At 48.9% G+C, this 16,787-nt stretch overlaps 1 protein-coding gene across 1 annotated transcript; it reads left to right on the top strand.

Annotated features, from left to right (window-relative positions):
- Positions 1-2,689: 2,689 nt before the first annotated feature.
- Positions 2,690-13,959, top strand: LOC308175086 (dual specificity testis-specific protein kinase 2-like; the record flags this gene model as incomplete). Its single annotated transcript, XM_080550805.1, has 8 exons — positions 2,690-2,875; positions 4,753-4,874; positions 6,419-6,467; positions 7,162-7,311; positions 10,740-10,916; positions 12,244-12,327; positions 13,361-13,447; positions 13,858-13,959. 8 exons carry the CDS (start codon positions 2,690-2,692, stop codon positions 13,957-13,959), a joined length of 957 nt encoding a protein of 318 aa, XP_080406931.1.
- Between the last annotated feature and the right edge of the window lie 2,828 nt (positions 13,960-16,787).

Raw genomic sequence — 16,787 nt, 5'->3', positions numbered from 1 at the left:
CCCGGACCGGAGGGGTCAAAGGTCCCCTGGGTTCACTCCTTCTTTCTTTCATCACCGTGGTTACCTCAGGCGCTCTCTGAGCTGTACATCCACCAGCACGTCTTTACGCTGCAGATAACCATCGTGATTCAACTTTCTTACCCAGCTGTGAAATTCTGGCTCGGGGCTCAAGAAATATCTGTTGTTTGGTTTTTGGGACGTCAGATAAGGGGAAGAAAAGCGCAAATAGAAAAATAGAATATGTTCGCTGAAGGAAATGGAAAACAGAAAAGTCTGGATGGAGGGAGGGAGGGAGAGAGAGAGAGAGAGAGAGAGAGAGAGAGAGAGAGAGAGTGAGACCTCGACCTCCCTCCCTCCCTCGCTGTGAGTTTGTCACATGTCAGCGTGAGCTGTGGGCTCTCTTCGTCGGGGCTTTTTGAAGTCTGGTTTTCGCGTCACGTGGCGGTGGTCCTTCTGGGAAGTTCAGCCCAGACGTCAGTCTGTCACGTCAAGGTGGCACTCTCTCGCCTCAGGGTCGCCGTAGCGACCGCTCAGTGTCATAACGTGACGTTATCAGAAGCTCTTATCTTGACTGAACATTAAAACGGAGTTGTCGAGTTAAACGCTGCGTCTCTGACAGCTTTGTAACCGCTTTGACACTTCTAGACACTTCTAGAGACTTCTAAAGACTTCTAAAGACTTCTACAGACTTCTAAAGACTTCCAAATGTAGAGCCTCGTCATAACTGAGATTCTAGTCATACTTTTGGTTGGATGTTCACCTCAGGGAAAGCTGGTGGGTATTACATCGGAGGATGGGCTCATCGTAATGCATGGAACGGAAGAAGGAAAGGATTACAATGAACCCGTCCTCCCGCTATGCTCAGTGTAAGGGGATTAGTTAAGGCTAAGATCTAAGACTAACCCCTAAGCCGTAACCCCTAACCCCTAACCCCTAACCCTGACCCCGGGGAAGGGAGGGTGCCTGACTTGTTAAACATGGAGTAAACATGGAGTAAGGGATTACCCTGCCCTTTGCCTCATCTTTTCATCTTAAAACCCAACCCATGTTGTAATGTAGGCCATTTACATTTACATTTTTGGCATTTAGCAGACGCCTTATTCCAAAGCGACTTACAATCAATACATTTGAATACTAAGCAAGTGAATCATCAATCCACCAGTCGTAGCCGGAAGAGTAATCCAGCTCAGGCCCGGGGCCATTGATAGAAGGAAAAACCTTCTCCTATCACCTTCTTCTAAACTTTTTACACTGGAGAAACAGAGAAACAGTACAAGGGGGGCAATAGACGTTTTTAGGGACACAGTGGAGGGGAAAGCGGGTGTCTTTAGGAGACGCAGTGCTGAGGGGCAGAAGATGTCTCAGGAGGAGGCCCTAACCTGAACTGAAACACCCTGACACCCCCCCCCTCATTTCTTTGTATGTTGCACAATTCCCTTTCTAAATACCCCCCCCCGCCCCTCCCCCCTTCTTTTTTTCCCTTTGTCAATTTATCGTAGTCACCTTATCCACCATATGGTACAAGATTGTAAAGTTTTTTTTTTCTTTTCTTTTCATTGGGGGTATCAACAACAAGATTTTACATGACTTACATGACCTGTGTTTGTGCATACTCAATGCATTTACGTGTCGAGGCAATAGTCCTGTAACCTAACCCCTAACCCTGAAAGCTAGTTTCTTTCTGTTCCCGTCCCCCCAATGGAAATTTATTGTCTTCCTACCCCTTGACGTAGATAGTGACGATAGTGAGATAGTAAGATAACAAACAATGCTATGAAAATAAAGCGGATCATATCTTGCATCACATCTTGTTCTTTAATCACCGTTGTCTTCATGCAACAACATGCCGTGTCTGATCATTGTGCTGGAAGTATTTAGCGAAACGGTTTTCACTCTGTGCCATCGCAGAAGGCATGACAAGCGTGTATGATTGGATCTCGTGTGAACAAACCTTTCTCAGTGGGGACCCACAGACTGGCAGACTGGCTGTTGTAGGGCACGCAGGTGTGACCTTACAGTAGCCCACCCTGTTCTTCTGTTTGCCATTTTTTCTTCTGTCTGAAACGTTGACGTAAGTAAGTAGTTTTGACGATGTTCTCATAGTTGTCTGGTGTTTGTGAGTTCTCAGGGTTTTATGTGATCGTAGAATGAATTGATTGATGATTGTCCATCTCCGATAGGGTGTGTTAACAAAAACTTCAACTGGCTCTCCTCTCGGATAAAGTTCTCTCTGACATTTAGACGAGGACATTTGTTTGAAAGATTTCTAACCACGTACGTCAGTGGATAAAATATATCATCTCCCTCCTGTACCCTAATGGACGGGAATACAGATTTATTTCGACCCTATCTGTGCAAATGATGTTTTCATTCCATAATAACGTCTATCATCTCTTTCGTCTGAGTCTATTTCATATTTGCATATTTTCTTCTTTCCTTTTCTTCTTCTTACCAATCTGGTTAAGCATGAGCAGCACGTTTCACTTTCAAATCCTCAAGATGATGTTTATTTATCTTCTGTTTAAACTGTTTATGAAAACTGTTTATCTCTCATGATTACTGGTTAAGTGTTTACCCTCGAGAGGTCTAGGTTAAAGAGGAAGTTGGAGAGTGTTTACGTAGATCCACAAGTGGGTTCAACCACTGTCTGACCATGTGACCTTCTTCTCCTTCAGACGAGCTGTCCAAGATGTGTGAGGTCGAGGTCGTGACCCCTGAGCCCACCAGCCCCACGCTCCTGGGCGAGTCGTCGGACACCTACTGCCAGGAGGAGGACCGCTGGCAGAAGCTACGCACCGCCGTCAGGAAGCTGGAATTCTGGGAAGACTTCAGCGCCGAGCTGATCGGGAGCGGTTTCTTCTCAAAGGTCTACAAGGTAAGATACCGCAGTAGGGAGGTGTGTGTGTGTGTGTATATATGTATAAGTGTGTGAGAGAGTGGTGGCTGAAAAGATTTGGTGTGTGTGTGTGTGTGTGTGTATGTATGAGGTGGCTGAAAAGTTTTTGTGTGTGTGTGTGTGTGTCTGTGTGTGTATGTATGAGGTGGCTGAAAAGTCACACAGACACACAGACAGACAGACAGACAGACAACACCATGTTGACAGTAACATTTCTCCCTTTTCATAATTCCTCTCCTCTCATTCCCTCCTTCGACGCCTCCACGGCTTCACCACGGTTGTTATGTTCACGGAAAAATATGATGTATCGCACAAAGACAAACTAACTGGCAGAAAGACAATGCAAACAGTAGTTAGCTGCATGCACAGACACATCCACTTTGTCCTACCAACTCAGAGCTGATCCCTTTAAACACTCTTTCAACACATCCACCGGTAATTACGCTCTGAGCATGCCCTTTTCTGTGTCAGCCTGCCCAGGGAACAAAAGAACGCGGCTTCGGTTCCCTCCGTACGTCTGCGTAGGTGCGAGAGCCACGGTCTGCAGCCCGTCAATAAACACATTAGATTAAATCGTTAGCATAATTAGCCTAAGTCAGAGCATAATTGCCTAAGTCACGCTTCACTTGTGGTCAGCCGAGCCACCTTTGTATGTAGTGTTAAAAACGCCCATGTCAAAGAGATGACTTGGGCAGATAGTGATCTGCTTAACAAGCATTCTGATAGGCTGATGTCATAGAGGCAATAATGCACAGTGAATCAGCAGTGTTAGGATGTAATAGTGATAAGTGATAGGCACAGCATGGCAAGTACAGTAGTGTAGAGGTATACACAGTTATGAGCTATGTACAGTTAGTTTATGTACAGTTAAGGTAGTTTATGTACAGTATGGTGTATACAGAACTATACAGAATGTACTGAACAAATGTGCATAAAAAATATGGTATGTTCAAAGGGTAGTATGTGCAAACAGCAGTAGTGCAAAGGGTAGTAATACCACTGAACACCATTGAGTCTCTCACGGCCGCTGACATTGTGTTCCTATGACATTGTGTTCTACGTTGGTCCGATCCAGAGAACCCTTCTCCCCCTCCACCCCCTCTTCCTCCTCCTCATGCCAGGCCATGTCAGGTCACACCACTTTACAAGTTCCTCGCTTCCTCCTATTGTTGAACGTGTTTGTGTTTGAAGCGTCGGAACACCGATATACGCATCCTAGAGGTTTGACGCTGGAACAGCCTGGTTCTGTTTGGTTGGAGCCCTTCCCAGCCTCCCCCGCCTCCCCCCCCAGCCCCAATGCCCCCCCCCCCCCCCCGCCCCCGATCGCTACGCCAAAGGTCGCTAGCGTGCCGAGGACACGGCGCTCCCCCCCCCCGCCCAAGCCGCTCCTGTCTGACAGAGACAATAGGACGGCGGTAAAGTCTTAACGACCTCAGGAAGTTATTAAGCCTCTCTCTCTCTAGTCATCGCACGTATCGGTGTCGAGGTGTTGGTATGTGAGCAACTATGCATTGTCTGTTTTTGTTTTCGTTCATGTAAAATAGTTTACTGGTGTTCCCACCGCTGGTTATTGTGAGTCACTCAGAGTGCAGGGTTTAGTTAGTGACTTACAGAGAAACTCCTGGAATGAAAGAAATGTCACGGTGAAAGGACAGGGCTGTCAATCAAAGCCAGGGCCCCGCCCCCCGCTGGCATGAGCGGCCTATGCGGTCGCTTCGAGGCCACAACAACCGCTAGAGGGGGAAAAGCCACACTTTTGTGCCGTCGATTTAGCACAAGCTACCACCTGTCAATTAAAAAAACGGTTCAAAGCTAAAGGCTAACCCCTGTGCTCTATATCGCCCCCTGTTGGCTAGGTGATGCACGGCACGTCGAGGAAGACTATGGTGGTGAAGATCTACAAGAACGACGTGGACCAGGACAGCATCGTACGGGAGATCAGCCTGCTGCAGAAGCTGTCACACCCCAACATCGTCAGGTGAGGCTGGGGGAGGTAGAACACCAGGGGAGGCTGGGGGAGGTAGAACACCAGGGGAGGCTGGTGGGGGAGGTAGAACACCAGGGGAGGATGGGGGAGGTAGAACACCAGGGGAGGCTGGGTGAGGTAGAACACCAGGGGAGGATGGGGGAGGTAGAACACCAGGGGAGGCTGGAGGAGGTAGAACACCAGGGGAGGCTGGAGGAGGTAGAACACCAGGGGAGGCTGGTGGGGGAGGTAGAACACCAGGGGAGGCTGGGGGAGGTAGAACACCAGGGGAGGCTGGAGGAGGTAGAACACCAGGGGAGGCTGGTGGGGGAGGTAGAACACCAGGGGAGGCTGGGGGAGGTAGAACACCAGGGGAGGCTGGGGGAGGTAGAACACCAGGGGAGGCTGGTGGGGGAGGTAGAACACCAGGGGAGGCTGGGGGAGGTAGAACATCAGGGGAGGCTGGGGGAGGTAGAACATCAGGGGAGGCTGGGGGAGGTAGAACACCAGGGGAAGCTGGGGGAGGTAGAACACCCAGGGAGGCTGGTGGAGGTAGAACACCAGGGGAGGCTGGAGGAGGTAGAACACCAGGGGAGGCTGGTGGGGGAGGTAGAACACCAGGGGAGGCTGGGGGAGGTAGAACACCAGGGGAGGCTGGTGGAGGTAGAACACCAGGGGAGGCTGGTGGGGGAGGTAGAACACCAGGGGAGGCTGGTTGGGGAGGTAGAACACCAGGGGAGGCTGGGGGAGGTAGAACACCAGGGGAGGCTGGGGGAGGTAGAACACCAGGGGAGGCTGGTGGGGGAGGTAGAACACCAGGGGAGGCTGGTGGGGGAGGTAGAACACCAGGGGAGGCTGGGGGAGGTAGAACACCAGGGGAGGCTGGGGGAGGTAGAACACCAGGGGAGGCTGGGGGAGGTAGAACACCAGGGGAGGCTGGGGGAGGTAGAACACCAGGGGAGGCTGGGGGAGGTAGAACACCAGGGGAGGCTGGTGGGGGAGGTAGTACACCAGGGGAGGCTGGGGGAGGTAGAACACCAGGGGAGGCTGGGGGAGGTAGAACACCAGGGGAGGCTGGGGGAGGTAGAACACCAGGGGAGGCTGGGGGAGGTAGAACACCAGGGGAGGCTGGGGGAGGTAGAACATCAGGGGAGGCTGGTGGGGGAGGTAGAACACCAGGGGAGGCTGGTGGGGGAGGTAGAACACCAGGGGAGGCTGGGGGAGGTAGAACACCAGGGGAGGCTGGTGGGGGAGGTAGAACACCAGGGGAGGCCGGTGAAGATAGAAATCTGAGAACAGGCCTGGAATGGAATGAGGAATACAGAATATCATACCAGTCCTCATTCCATTCCAGGCATTACAATGACAACCCGTTCTCCGATTTCCGCCTCCACCAGCCTCCCCTGGTTCCCTCACAGTATACCGCACATGGAAAGTTGATATTGTTGTAGTGGATTATTAAGTGTTATTAAGTGTGTGGGGATGGTGAACCGTAATGGGAACATTAAGATGGCGATGTTGATACAAGCGTGTTATCTGCTGCTTATCCCTATCAGGTATCTGGGGATCTGCGTGCGAGAAGATAAACTGTACCCGATACTGGAGGTGAGATTCATGGTTGTGTGTGTGTGTGTGTGTGTGTGTGTGTGTGTGTGTGTTCGTGGTGATAAAAAAGGAGGAGGCCCAGAATAGATGTACTTCCCTCTCAGCGCTTCATGTGGGATTAATCAGTCCGTTTTTGGAGGGAAGAGATTGACTGTGAAAGTCTGGATAACCAAAATAAATAATGAACTAAAAAACTCTCTCTATTCCTTTCTCTTTCTTTCTTTCGTGTTCGTATTCTTATTCTCTCTCTCTTTCCTTCTCTCTCCCTTCATCTCTCTCTCTCTCTCTGTGTCTCTCTCTCTCTCTCTCTCTGTGTGTGTCTCTCTCTCTTTCCTTCTCTCTCCCTTCATCTCTCTCTCTCTCTCTCCCTCTTCTTCTCTCCTTCTCTTTCTCCCTCTCTCTATATATAATCTGTTTTAGGTTAGATTTGATTTCACACAGTACTGTATAAAACCCTCTCTCTCTCTATATATATATATATATATATATAATGTTTTATTTAAGATTTGATTTCATACAGTACTGTATAAGTCCATTCCATAGAAATGAAAGATTACATGAAAATAGAATATCCGAAAATAGAATATCCAGAATAGTGCAACCACTGTGATGAATAAAGTTTAATTTAATTTAATCTAATGTAAGGTAATGTAATGTAATGTAATGTAATTGCCTGTCCTGGCTTCACCACCAGTATGTGAGCGGTGGCTGTCTGGAGGACCTCCTTGCCCAGGAGGAAGTGACGTTGTGCTGGAGGGAGAAGGTGGACCTGGCCTGTGACATCAGCAGGGGGATGACCTACCTGCACTACAAGAACATCTACCACAGGGACCTCAACTCCAAGGTACGCCCGGGGGGGACCTCCAGCCAATCACTCAACTGGGGCGGCTGTGGCGGAGGAGGTAGAGCCGGCGTCTAATGATCGCAAGGTCGGCAGATCGGTGGTTCGAACCCCGGCTGGCCACATGTCGAGGTGTCCTTGGGCAAGACACTGAACCCCAAATTGCTCCCAATGAGCGGGCCGGCCGGCGCCTTGCATGGTAGCTTGCCGCCATTGGTGTGTGAATGTGTGTGTGAATGGGTGGATGAGAGGCCATTGTAAAGCGCTTTGGAATAAGGCTCTTATATAAGTCAGACCATTTACCATTCAACTGGTGGCACAATCTGCCATAGCCAATCACTGCACAGGTCCTTCAAGTGGCGCCACCACAGCCAAAACCAATCATTTTGTTAGTATTGTTAGGAGGTAAAGACTGTTGCATTTGTTCATTCACATTAAGGGATTCCTGAACCTTAACCAGGACAGACAAAAGGGAAACACATGACTTACATTTCACCACTGCTTCCCTGTATTAAGACCCTGGCTGGGATTCAGTGAACAAGTGCATGTTTGTACAGCCATAAAACCCTTTCCTAAGCTCTAAATGAGATGCTTAGGGTCAGCCAACCATGTCTAGATCCATGTAAATGCCCATAAGGCTGCGTTAAATATTCAGTATGCAACTGTTACTGATTCCCATAATACCGAAGGGCCCTAAAGGCCTACTTTCTCTCTCTCTCTCTCTATCCCTCTCTCTTTCTATCCCTCTCTCTCTCTCTATCCCCCTCTCTCTCTCTCTATCCCCCCCTCTCTCTCTCTCTCTCTCTATCCCCCCTCTCTCTCTCTATCCCCTCTCTCTCTCTCTCTCCCTCTCCCTCTCTCTCTCTCTATCTCTCTCTCTATCCCTCTCTCTCTCTCTATCCCTCTCTCTCTCTCTCTCTCTCTCTATCCCTCTCTCTCCTTCTCTCTCTATCCCTCTCACTCTCTCTGTTATTATGCAGCCCCGAGCCCCCAGGCTTTGCATTTTTCATCGGCTCCTCTTTGGTTTTTCACTCGACAAGTTCGCGAAGGAATACTCTCTCTCTCTCTTAAACATAATGATATATTCATACTCCTTTAGTTATAGCAATAATACCAAACCTTGTTTTGACCGAGAGAGAGGCAGATTCCAGACAGCATGCCACAGATACCGCCGACTAGCTAACAGAGGTTCACTGTCGGGGAAGAGATCTCTGTCAATGAGGTTTTGTGAAGCAAGCCTTCAACTCCCAAAGGCTTGCCTCCTTGTTAGAGAGTCCCAGACTGTTTTTATTAAGGAACAACTTAGGAAATGTTTGATTCTTGGCTCGGGTTCTGCAGAGGCAGGCCCTCCTCGCGTGTCCCCAGTTACTAGCTTACACAGCAGAGGGGAGGCTGGTGGAGGTAGAAACCGGAGGACAGGAGCTCATTGTAATGCTTGGACCGGAATAAACGGGTAGGGTGGGACTCATTGTACATTGTAATGCACAATCGGGCGGAATAGGGAATTCCACATTCCATTCCGTGTATCACAATGAGCCCGTCCTCCGAGTTCTACCTCCACCAGCCTCCCCTGCTACACAGGGCAGGACAGCGGCAGCAGGTGTTCATGGGAGGGGGCCGGTGTTGGCTGTTCACCAGCCACACAACTGTGTGTGTGTGTGTGTATGTATGTATGTATGTATGTATGTATGTATGTGTGTACGTATGTATGTATGTATGTATGTATGTATGTGTGTGTGTATGTATGTGTGTTTGTGTGTGTATGTGTGTATATATATGTGTGTGTATGTGTGTATGTATGTATGTATGTATGTGTGTGTGTGTGTGTGTGTGTGTCTGTCTGTGTGTGTGTGTGTTAGCTATCTCATACATACTGTATGGGTGTAGTAGGGTTTCCATCTCTTTCCAGTTTCCACTACTGACTAACAAGACAAACCCCAACATCGACGTTCGATGTGAATGTGAACGTTCACAATGCGACGGTTTGTTTATACACACACACAGTCTCTCCCTCTCTCATCATCCGTTCATTACAGCCCCTGTCTTGCGGTGGTAAACCCACATGAGTGATAGTTAGATAGTGTTTGGCTAAGGGAGGCTGTGGACGGAGGTGGTGGGTGTGATCCTCCCCTGGCCCTGTCATTACCGGCCCGGGGCAGGAAACGCCCTGCTCCAGCTCTGACTCAGCCAAGCCTCCACGGCCCTCCAGAACCAGAATAAATCACTTCTCTCTGTGCTAGCTGATACAACCTCTGTGCTAGCTGATACATCGCTGTGCTAGCCGATAAACAGCTGTGCTAGCCCATACACCGCTGTGCTAGCCCATACACCTCTGTGCTAGCCCATACACCTCTGTGCTAGCCCATACACCTCTGTGCTAGCCCATACACCTCTGTGCTAGTCGATACCCCGTTGATTTCAGGGTCTCAAGGGGCCAATCTCAGGCTAAACGACCTCTTGTGTTGCACTCTGTCAACATGCAGATTGGGGTAAACGAAATGGCCACCGCCACCACGTCCCCCACGGTCACATCTCAATAATTTAGTGTCCAGAGAGGTGTGTGTGTGTGTGTGTGTGGGGGGGGGGGGGGGTAGGGGGGCGGTGGTTATGAGTCAGCCAATGGGATGTTCTGGATTCAGAGGTTTTCTGTCTTACCACAGAAGCGATGTATAGTCTGGGGCGTTAAGATGGATGACACAGTAAACCAGTCTTAAGTGTTTTCGGAGTTGTGTCGAATTACGTAACTGTTTTCTGTTATTCCACATCCGTCCTGCTGTAGTGTGCGTATGTGTGTGTGTGCATGTGCATGTGTATGTGTGTGTGTGTTTATGTTTGTGTGTGTGCGGGAGTAAGTTTGTGTGTGTGTGTGTGTGTGTGTATTGGAGTGTGTGCATATGTTTGTGTGTGTGTGTGTGTGGGAGTGTGCGTGTACGTGTCTGTGTGTGTGTGGGAGTGTGTGTGTATGAGTGTTATAGCCTTTTGTTCCTGTCAGAATTGTGTGGTTTTACCTCTAGGTGTTCTGTGGTCAGCAGTCTTTACTCAAACACTGAATAAAGAGGTGTTTAATAGCATGTAGGAATGCTGTATTGTGCTGTATGTGGAATTAGGTTGCGCTACCTTCAGGCTCATTATGTCTACCCACACACAACAGCTGTGTAGGAGGCTCGAGTTCATGCGTCGGTTTTGCCAGGATGTACTAACTAGTGTCACACTAGTGCCCTCTGGTGGCGAGTCTGTCGAACTGCAGTCCATTTTCAATAACGGCCTTTACCTCGAGTAGACACCACTGCTCTATGAAGATACGCAGAAAGAAACCTACTGTATATATGCAGATTGAAATCGATTTCTTTGTTATATATGTTTACGTTTGTGTAGGTTTTGACCCTGTGACATTGTGGGTTTAACGTTGTTGTAATGTTCGCTGTGTGCAGAACTGTCTGATCCGGGTGACGTCCCGTGGCAGGGAGGCGGTGGTGACGGACTTCGGGCTGGCCCGGGAGGTGATGGTGGAGCTGCCCGTCAACGACCCCGAGAGGAAGATGTCCCTGGTGGGCTCCGCCTTCTGGATGGCCCCTGAGATGCTGCGTGGGGAACCCTACGACCGCAAGGTACACCTCCATCTTTAACCCTTTAAACCCAGGCTGAAAACACACTTGTGTTCTGTAGCGTCTCCCTAATGTGGTTTTGATTTGTGCCTGTTGCTGTTTCTTTATGTACTTTCTATCTATGTCTTTATGCTTATGTTATTGTGATTGTATATTTACATTTACACATTTTTGGCATTTAGCAGACGCCTTAATCCAAAGCGATGTACATTTGACTAAATAAGTGAATCATCAATCAACCAGTCGCAGCAGGAAAAGTAATCTAGCTCAAAGTAAAGTAAAGTAATCTAGCTCAGGCCAGAGGCCATTGGCAGTCGTCGTGCTAGTAGAAGAAAGGGTAAAAAAAAAAAAAAAAGTATATATTGTGATTTTATTGCCTTTATTGTCATTTTAATCCATCGTACAGCTCTTTGGTCAGCGCAAGTTGTTTTAAATGTGCTTTATAAATAAAGATGACCTGACTTGACTTGACATCCTACATGCTAGCCGCAACAACAACATAGCGCTATCTGGCAGCACGTTAACTCACCAACTGCCAAAACATTCCGGAACACTCACCACCACCTAGAGTGCCAAGTGTTTTATGTGTATTGATGTGTTTTATGGCGGTGTTTACCTAGCAACAACACTCTGATTGGCTACAACATCATACTTTTTTGGCATCTTTGGTGAATAAAAGTCACCCCTGGCACTCTACAATGTTGTTGACCGTTTGGTCGACTTTGTTCACCTCGGCACTGAATGAGTTAACATTGTGTTGAGTAATGACAGAGTTACCACACTGATATAGTGGCAACATAAAATGTCAGTGTAAAATGGGAACTGTAATAGTGATGAATGAAGCCTTGTTTATCTTGTTAGTGTTGCTGCGCCTGTGGGGATACAGATTGTGAATTAGGTTGCGGTGGAATTCTGCCTGAAAACAAGAGGCAGTCGTAGGCCTCACACACTCCCTCTGATGTGATTGGTTCCCTCAGTCGTAGGCCTCACACACTCTCTCTGATGTGATTGGTTCCCTCAGTCGTAGGCCTCACACACTCCCTCTGATGTGATTGGTTCCCTCAGTCGTAGGTCTCACACACTCTCTCTGATGTGATTGGTTCCCTCAGTCGTAGGCCTCACACACTCTCTCTGATGTGATTGGTTCCCTCAGTCGTAGGCCTCACACACTCCCTCTGATGTGATTGGTTCCCTCAGTCGTAGGTCTCACACACTCCCTCGGATGTGATTGGTCCCCTCAGTCGTAGGCCTCACACACTCCCTCGGATGTGATTGGTTCCCTCAGTCGTAGGCCTCACACACTCCCTCGGATGTGATTGGTTCCCTGCAGGTCGACGTCTTCTCCTTCGGGATCATGCTGTGTGAGATTCTGGGACGGATCCCAGCAGATCCAGAGATCCTCCCCAGAACAAAGGTACACACACACACACACACACACGCATGCGCACATACACACTCCCCCACACACACACACACATAAACATACGCACCCGCACCCACACACACACACACACACTCTCATACACACACCGACACGCATGCACGTACACAATCCCATACATACACATTCACACACACACACACACACACACGCATAAACATACACACACACACACACATACACATACATCAAAACCCAAAGGCCTTCCTCCTCTAGATTGCTTCCAGAGCCGACCGACATTACGCCATAACTCTGAGGAGATAATCCGTTTTCATCCTCTCAGATCAGACATTATCACCGGCGTGATGGCGCATAATCTGACGATAAGACCTCTACTCCAGTTGATAGGACTGTCGTTAGCATTTATGACAGTGACATTTGTATGTAGATCATGGTCAATTAGGTGGGATTGATTCTGCTATCCAGGCATGTTTGGCGGGGTCAGGGTAAGGTCAGGGGCTGGGGGAAGGTCGCGGGACGGAGACGGGACTTTAATATACATGAATAACGTTTGATTGATGGATTGATTTTAATGTGGGTCATAAAATTGTGGTCCTAAATTAGATTTATGTGAGATGTGTGTGTCATTAGAGCTGGGGAGACCAGCGGGGGAGTGAGTCATACTCTCACTGTTAAGACGTCTAGGAGATCTGTGAGTTGAGAAGGCTTGGCTTGAATAAAAGTGAGGTTGGAATTTCACAAGAATTTAGAATTTGCCTTTTAGCAGACACTTTTAATCCAAAGCGATTTACAATTACAGATTAAAGGGGGACATTCCCCCTGGAGTTATTTAGGGCTAAGTGCCTTACTCCAGGACACACTAGTGATGGTGTTTCAGGCGGGATTTGAACTCACAACCTTCCGATCACCAGTCCAACTTACTATCCACTAGGGTTAAGGTGGGGGGGGGAGAAGGTGTAAGAAGAAAAGGGAGGAAAAAGCCTATTTCTAATGACTAGATCCATGTTAGAGAACGTTCTAGAGCCTGTTGTTTGTGCTCTGACAGGACTACGGTCTGGACGTGAAGGCCTTCAGTGAGATGGTGCAGGGATGTCCACAACAAATCCTGGAGATATCGGCCAGGTGCTGTCTGGTGAGTGCTGGAACACGTGTGTGTGTGCGTGTGTGTGTGACAGAGAGAGAGAGCACTGCATGAAAGTGAGAAGAGACAGAAGAGAGTGAGTGAGTGAGTAAGTGAGTTAGAGTTAGAGAGAGAGAGAGAGAGAGAGAATATGCACATGCACTGAGTGGAGTGGAGTGGAGTGGAGTGTGAGTGTGGAAGCATGTGTACGGAGACTGGAGAGCGTGCCTCATTGACGAAACATTGAGTTAATGAGTTATATTATATTATGTAGAAGCTACCCAGCGTCCATGTTAGCCCTGATGTCCATATTAGCCCTGATGTCCATATGTCCACCATGTTGTCCTGATGCAATGACAATAAAGTTTAATCTAACCTAATGTAATCTAATCTGATCTGATGTCCGTCCTGTCGTGATCCAGATGGACGCGTTCCGCAGGCCGTCGTTCTCGGAGCTGCAGGACATGCTGGAGGACATCGCCGAGACCCTGGAGCCCCCCGACACTGACCTGACCACGGGGTGAGGGGGGCCCTGCCCCCCCCCCCCAGACTAGAGGACATTGAGGACTACTGCTCAGAGGAGAGAGCAGCAGCCAGGCAGACACACGACACACTCACACACACACACACAAACAAATTACACACAAGAGAGTCTTAAAACCGGTTGAAGGTACTTTATCTTTCAGACCGGCTGCTCATCGGCAAGCCTGCGGGCTCACACTGCAGTCCTCACTGCTGCGTCTGTGTTTCTCTGTGACATATAGAGAGACTGGGTGACTTGGATGTTCAACCCCCACCCCCCCTCCTCCCACCCCCCACACCGAGTACAAACTCAATTAGTGCTGGTCCATGTACAGGAGAGGAACAGAGACTAGACCATGTGACCAAATCCCCGCAGGAGCGATTCCTGACTCACCTTAAGTTGTATGATTTTTTGGGGAAACCTTCAAACGGTTGGAAATGTCACATCTCACAAGTTATCAGTTGGCCTCATTCGCCAGTTTATCTCTTTCTCTTTCAAAGCTGCCGATCCGACCCCTCTCTGTCTTTTTAACCTTTATGTTTGACTACGCCTCATATTCCACCAGACGGTCCTAGTGGTAACCCAAGAGAAAAGAAAAAGAGAAATGTCCTCTCCTCTCCAACTGTCATTTTGAGATAATGTGCATAGTCAGACTGCAGGGATCGGCTGAGAGGACAGGAGACAAGAGACATGATCAGCTGAGAGAAGAGCAGACAGGATCAGCTGAGAGGAGACAGGAGACAGGATCAGCAGACATGATCAGCTGAGAGAAGAGCAGACAGGAGACAGGATCAGCTGAGGGGAGACAGGACTATAGGATCAGTTGAGAGGACAGGAGGAGACAGGACTATATTGCACTAATAGACAGACTGTTACATGCCTGGGGGAAGTGAGCCACTGTGTGGATAAGGACCAAATTACACTCTCTCTCTCTCCTTCTCTCTCTCTCTCTCACACCACTTTCTGAGTCTCGCATGTATTTTTCTTCTCATTTGTAACGTCACAGCCGTTCTGTTGTGGTTGAACAGAGTTGACAGGTGTGAGGTACGGGTCGGTGTACAACACTAGGGCCAGGGAGATGGAGGGAGGGAGGGAGTAAGGACTGCTCTCCTGTATACTAAACTCAACACTGAGAAGACTAACCACAGCAAGACCTTGTCAACTGCCGCTGAACACTGGTTTATAAACGCTGTTGTGCCTGGGTCCTGCTTGTACATAGTATCTGTTATTACGTCTCGCTTTTTCAGCGAGAACACAGTTGTTTACTATATCATACAGTTGTATGTTTATATTTTGTGAATCTGTTGGCCATCTATGCGCTATGGGTATTTTTGCTTACTTGATAAATATCTATAGATTTGTATGGAAGATGTAAAGTACCGTTTAATAAAAATGCATAAAGCATGAACTGCCTTGAGTCTTTACTTGAAAAAAGAAAGAAAAAGAAAGCTTGTTTAGATCGATACGACTGCGCTGCGTCTTGTCTGGAGGGGGGGGATCTGTAAAAACCAAACGGCTCAGTAATTCAAAGCCATATTATGATTCATTTCACAGAAAATGGAAAATTCTTTAATCTTTTCAATTTCCTCTCTGTTGCCCAACTCCGCACCAGGGAGTCCTCCCCTGTTGCATATTCAGTCACATTGGCTTTATTCCCCCGTCGCCATCAAAGCAATAAACATGTAAAACTGAAAGCAATCATCACTCCTATTCTCCGAGAGTGAACAGCATGCTATGGTTCTGTAATAATAATAACAATAAAAAATTACGAACGTGACGTGTCTCACTGCTCAATGATGGGAAACGACCAGAACAATAAGATGTCCAGAAACCAAGGCATACATGTCTAGGGACAATGGGAAAAAGCACAAGACAAGATCCTCATCCTGCAAACACCTCAGCCATACGCCACCACATCTTTGTCCCCCTTCCCTTTAAAACACCAGCGACACATCTCATTACGAGCCTCAGGGTTTGCGACAATCTTGGCTCACTGCAATTCACCGGCTCAGAGCCCCGTCGCCCCGGAACCTTCTACCCTGAGAGTGTGCAGCAGCGGGATCAGGGTCACCCCCTCGTTAGTATTCTAGCGAGGTCTCCCCGCGGATACGGTTTCTCTCGGAATATTTGACACGGGCTTAGCATTAGCATTTGTCAGGTAACCCCCCCCCCCCGACGGCCGCCTGCTTCTCTCTCTCTCTAAATCAGACGGTGGCGGTGGAGACGGAGGCTGGGAGCAGCGTGGATTTACAGCTCAGTCGAAGGCGTATGAGCGGGAACTGGAGACCGATTGCGGTTGACAAACGCCGATGTATGGGGCGGGGTGGGGTGGGGGCGCGTGTGCAGTCCTGGGTGACTGCGTTCGCACCCGTTTAATTGATGAACACAGATCAAAAATCCATTTGGAGCCGGAAAGCAAGCGGGGGTGTGGTGATAAACCACGAGAGGTAATCGTCTGCCGTGTGTGTGTAATAGTGAGAGAGGGATGTGGCATGATGATTGGAACAGGTCTCTTCCCCCCCCCCCGTGCTGGGGTGTGGGGCGTGGGGGGAGGGGGGGGTACTGGAGGTGTGTGTGTGTGGGGGGGGGGCGACGGTAGAGTGGGCTGATGAATGGCAGAGGAGAGGACGGACTCTGAATTCCAAATCAAGCCCCCAAGTCCCCCAGCGCCACTCCTGATGAAGCTGCAACCCAAACTGCTCGCTGAGGTAAATCCATATAAAAGAGAGTGAGGAGGGAGGGGGGGACGGGCACGGTGCCTGTTTGGAATTCAGCAGGGAGAATGCCCTCCAGATGCCTCCATCCAGCTGGGTGGAAAAACACCGGCTC

Source organism: Nansenia antarctica (assembly GCF_963989245.1).
Source record: "Nansenia antarctica genome assembly, contig: SCAFFOLD_428, whole genome shotgun sequence".
Lineage (NCBI taxonomy): Eukaryota > Metazoa > Chordata > Actinopteri > Argentiniformes > Microstomatidae > Nansenia > Nansenia antarctica.
This window is presented reverse-complemented; position numbering and strand designations above follow the sequence as displayed.